Here is a 3,580-nt window from a genome sequence, read left to right as displayed (position 1 = left end):
CCAAGCTAAGAAGTTACAGATGAACATTTTCTGAACATTAAAGCAACACATGAAAAATGAGTCTGCTTGTACGACAGATGGACAGAAATTGCACCAGAATAAATCAACCTCTATGCACTTTCCTTACACAAAAACACCTACCCATTCGACAAGTAAAGAAAATAGTCTCAAGAGGCTGAATATTTTTAAGATTAAATTACCAGGCTATGTTTTTAAAAATAGTAGCATCCTGTTCTTCCCAGCTCAGTTGAACATCAATCCAGGTGCTGTTTTGCAAGGCAGTATCCAAAGACATTCCTCAGCCTGCCATGCTGCCTATCAACAACAACAAATCGAGCAGCACTTCCATGATTTGCCTTTCCTTGTCCTATATTCATCCTTCTAAACATCACTTAGTAGGTAAAGCAAGTTGTGCAGGTAAATAGACAAGAAAAAATATGCTATTGTATGTGTGATGCTTTTACAACTGCTCCTCATTAGCTTCATTCATTTTACAGCATTTTCCACAGATAAGACGAGCCAGTTAATCTGCTGAATTTTTAATTAATTTGTTAATTCATCAAAATTTTTAAGCAGTCAATAGTCTGTTCTGAAAAAAAAATGGAGAAAGCACAACCAGAACTCAGTTTTATTTCTTTTTGTTAAGGACAATTTCTCTCATAACTGAAAGGCAGAAAAAAGTGTTTCATTCAAAATAATCAGATATAAATAATTATATCAGGAAGGAAATTATCAACAATAGAATCTCACAGAAAAAAACAAACCCTCTACTTCTTACAAATACATGGGAAGTTCATTTTTAAGAACAGAGCAAGAAGCCATCTTTAATGCATCTGTTTTAACTGATACTTTAGAACAGCTCTCTGCAACACATTTTATCCAGGAAAAATATGGTAGCTATATGAAAACAACAGCTAGTCAGTTCAAAATCATTAAGCAGAATGTTTTTACCACCTACCATTCACATCAATTTTGATTTTGCACAATGACTCATATCACTTACAGATTCCACTTCAGAAAATTAGGAACACCACCATTTCACTTGTCTCCTTCCAACATGGGAACTGTCATGGTTCTGTTTTTTGCCAATACAGACTGATACACCAGTGAAAAGAATGACTAACCCTAAATGTGCATTAATTGATGGCTACTCCTTTAACAGGAATCAATTAAAGCTACTGCATAGGAATAAACTATGTTCATTCAAGACTCTTGTATTAGAGCACTAGTTATATGAAGCAACTGTAGTAGGTGTATAGCGTATGCTATTCCCAGGCAGGTTTCTCCTGGCAGTCTTTTTTGCTTTATCCAGTGACATTGTGCCATGTCTTGCCACTATAATTGCAACACAGTCTCTAAAGTACTTAGAATTATTCTTTTCTTTTAGGATCGACTTAAAATTTTTCATCTCCCTTTAATGAAAGTAAGGGAATTGTGACGAAGTGTGAGGAACCTGATAAAAAAAATTCATACTTTTTCTTCCTTTCAAGGAAAAATCCACATTATCTGAACATCCACCACTGGATGAACTACAAATGCATGTTCTGGTGAATAAATAATTAAAGCATCCAACCTCATATTAACTGCTCTTAGCCAGTTACCTCTGGCTAAATAACCTATAAAATGGAGTATCTAAATTTTGCATTTGTAGCACTTCAGTAAGCTGTTGGTTGTACCTCTAATGATAGAGTTTGAATGGACACTAGAGGTTTTTCAGTCTTGCACTGAATGCACTAGACTGTCTGTGCTTAGGAGATTTAACTCAACTGCAGACAACTGAGTGGTAGCAATCTGCAGCAGCCAAGTGCCCCAAGAAGCACCCAGCCTGAGCTGTCAATTAGAACTTGCTCTCTCTGAAGTCTGAGATCCATGACTTCAGGATTCTCCAAAGCCAGCACTAGATTGCTAGGATGCTACATAAGGAGGGAGGTATGTATGCTCTGGGATATGAAGCATAATGCAGAAACATGAGCATTACTGAAGAACTAACCCAGGAAGTGCTCCTGGAGCCATGTGCAAAGCAGGTACTCTCCTCTTTGTTCCCTGCTGTTATTAGTCCTGCACTCTGCTCACACGACTTGGCTAACCTAGACAAGCAGCAGCCTGGAAAATCCATCTAAACCATGCCACATGGACCTACCTCCCTCAATCCCACTGCCATGAAAACCCTTGCAGAAAACCCCATGTTTACCCCAACTGCTAGAGATTAAACATACTCTGTGACTTGAAATAAAAGCATGTCTAAATAATTACTTGACAATTTCAGAGATCCTTTAAGACATTAAAGAAGTAACCAAACCCAAGAATCTTCCTTCATAGCTCCAAGCCTCAAAAACACACCTAGTGGAAGCTGCTGTCTGTAGTCCTATCAGTCATTTTGTCCTGAGTTGCAGCTCTCAAACTGCACCCACGAACAAACGCCATTACTTCACAAATGAACACTCAAGCATAAGGTGGTGATGAAAATTTGCCAACTGGGGTCTGTCATATGTCCTGTGACTCAATGCACTCTCACAGATTTTATGGTGACCCTAAAGACAGGGTTGTTTCTTTACTAATGAAGAAACAACCCTATATTAAAGACTGTTTTAAAATTTTTATTTTAAAAGATCCAAAATTTAACAAAAGAAACAAAAAAGTACTTCTGAAAAAAACACAGTTAAAAGAACTGTTTCAAGCTTGTAAGGGATTATAATTCAGTAAGAATACACTAAATGATTGGGACAGAATCATAGAACATCTTGAGCTGGAAGGAATCCACAAGGATCATCATTCTAACTCCCTGGTCCTTGCAGGGGCATAACTGTACATAACTTTACATAACAGTAAAAGATTTCAGTTTCCTTTTAAATAATCTTAACATTTTAAATAATCTTAACATTTTAATCACGTAAATATGAACAATCAATGTTAAGAAACTGTGCAGAACAAGCAGACATGAAAGTTATTGTACAATGTATCTGCTGAATCTCCTATGACCCAAGGCTTCAGGTTTCAGTTTTTGGCACTGGATTCCAACAAGTCTTTTGCTTCGTTTATTTTGGTTGCTAAGTAAGGTGATCCACCTGAGAAGAGAAAGGGGAAAGGAATACTGTTTACACATTAGTATTAAGTACCAAACTACCTCACTTGCAGCATCTCTTTATTATTCATTTTTATTATCTCTTTCCTACACAGATCCTTTTGATACAACTGACATTGACAAGAAGTAAACTAATGGATAAGGAAACATGAGAAATGTCATCAAAACTGAAATCACTGTAGAATAACACAGAACAACTTCTCTCAGAGAGAAGACTGAACTCTGAAATCACTTTACATCCTGTGATTTAGATCTGCAGTGGGATGCTACTGCAAATGTACGCAAGGTCAGCTGTCCTGAACAGTCATTCAAACCTAACAGCAATTACTTCCACTCATACTAAAAACTGAGAGGAAAATTTTAAAATAACTTTGATGAAGAATTATTGTGCAAGCATCTCCTGTGTGAGATGCCCAGAGTTACCAGCCAGAACCCATCACAATAAAGCTATTTAAACATGGTACACCTTCTAACTCCTAGTGCTGAACACTGCCATTG

At 37.0% G+C, this 3,580-nt stretch overlaps 1 protein-coding gene across 2 annotated transcripts in view; it reads right to left on the bottom strand.

Annotated features, from left to right (window-relative positions):
- Window positions 1–611: 611 nt before the first annotated feature.
- Window positions 612–3,580, bottom strand: part of DNAJC15 (DnaJ heat shock protein family (Hsp40) member C15) — a 21,927-nt gene continuing 18,958 nt past the window's right edge. For both annotated transcript variants that reach the window (XM_005420749.2, XM_031056801.1), the window contains one exon: window positions 612–3,065. In XM_005420749.2, coding sequence (XP_005420806.1) covers window positions 2,995–3,065 — 71 coding nt within the window. In that variant the 3' untranslated portion in view covers window positions 612–2,994. The remainder of the gene's footprint in view (window positions 3,066–3,580) is intronic.

Source organism: Geospiza fortis, unplaced genomic scaffold (assembly GCF_000277835.1).
Source record: "Geospiza fortis unplaced genomic scaffold, GeoFor_1.0 scaffold194, whole genome shotgun sequence".
Taxonomy (NCBI): domain Eukaryota; kingdom Metazoa; phylum Chordata; class Aves; order Passeriformes; family Thraupidae; genus Geospiza; species Geospiza fortis.
Note: the sequence above shows the minus strand (reverse complement) of the source record. Positions and strands in the feature narration are given on the sequence as shown.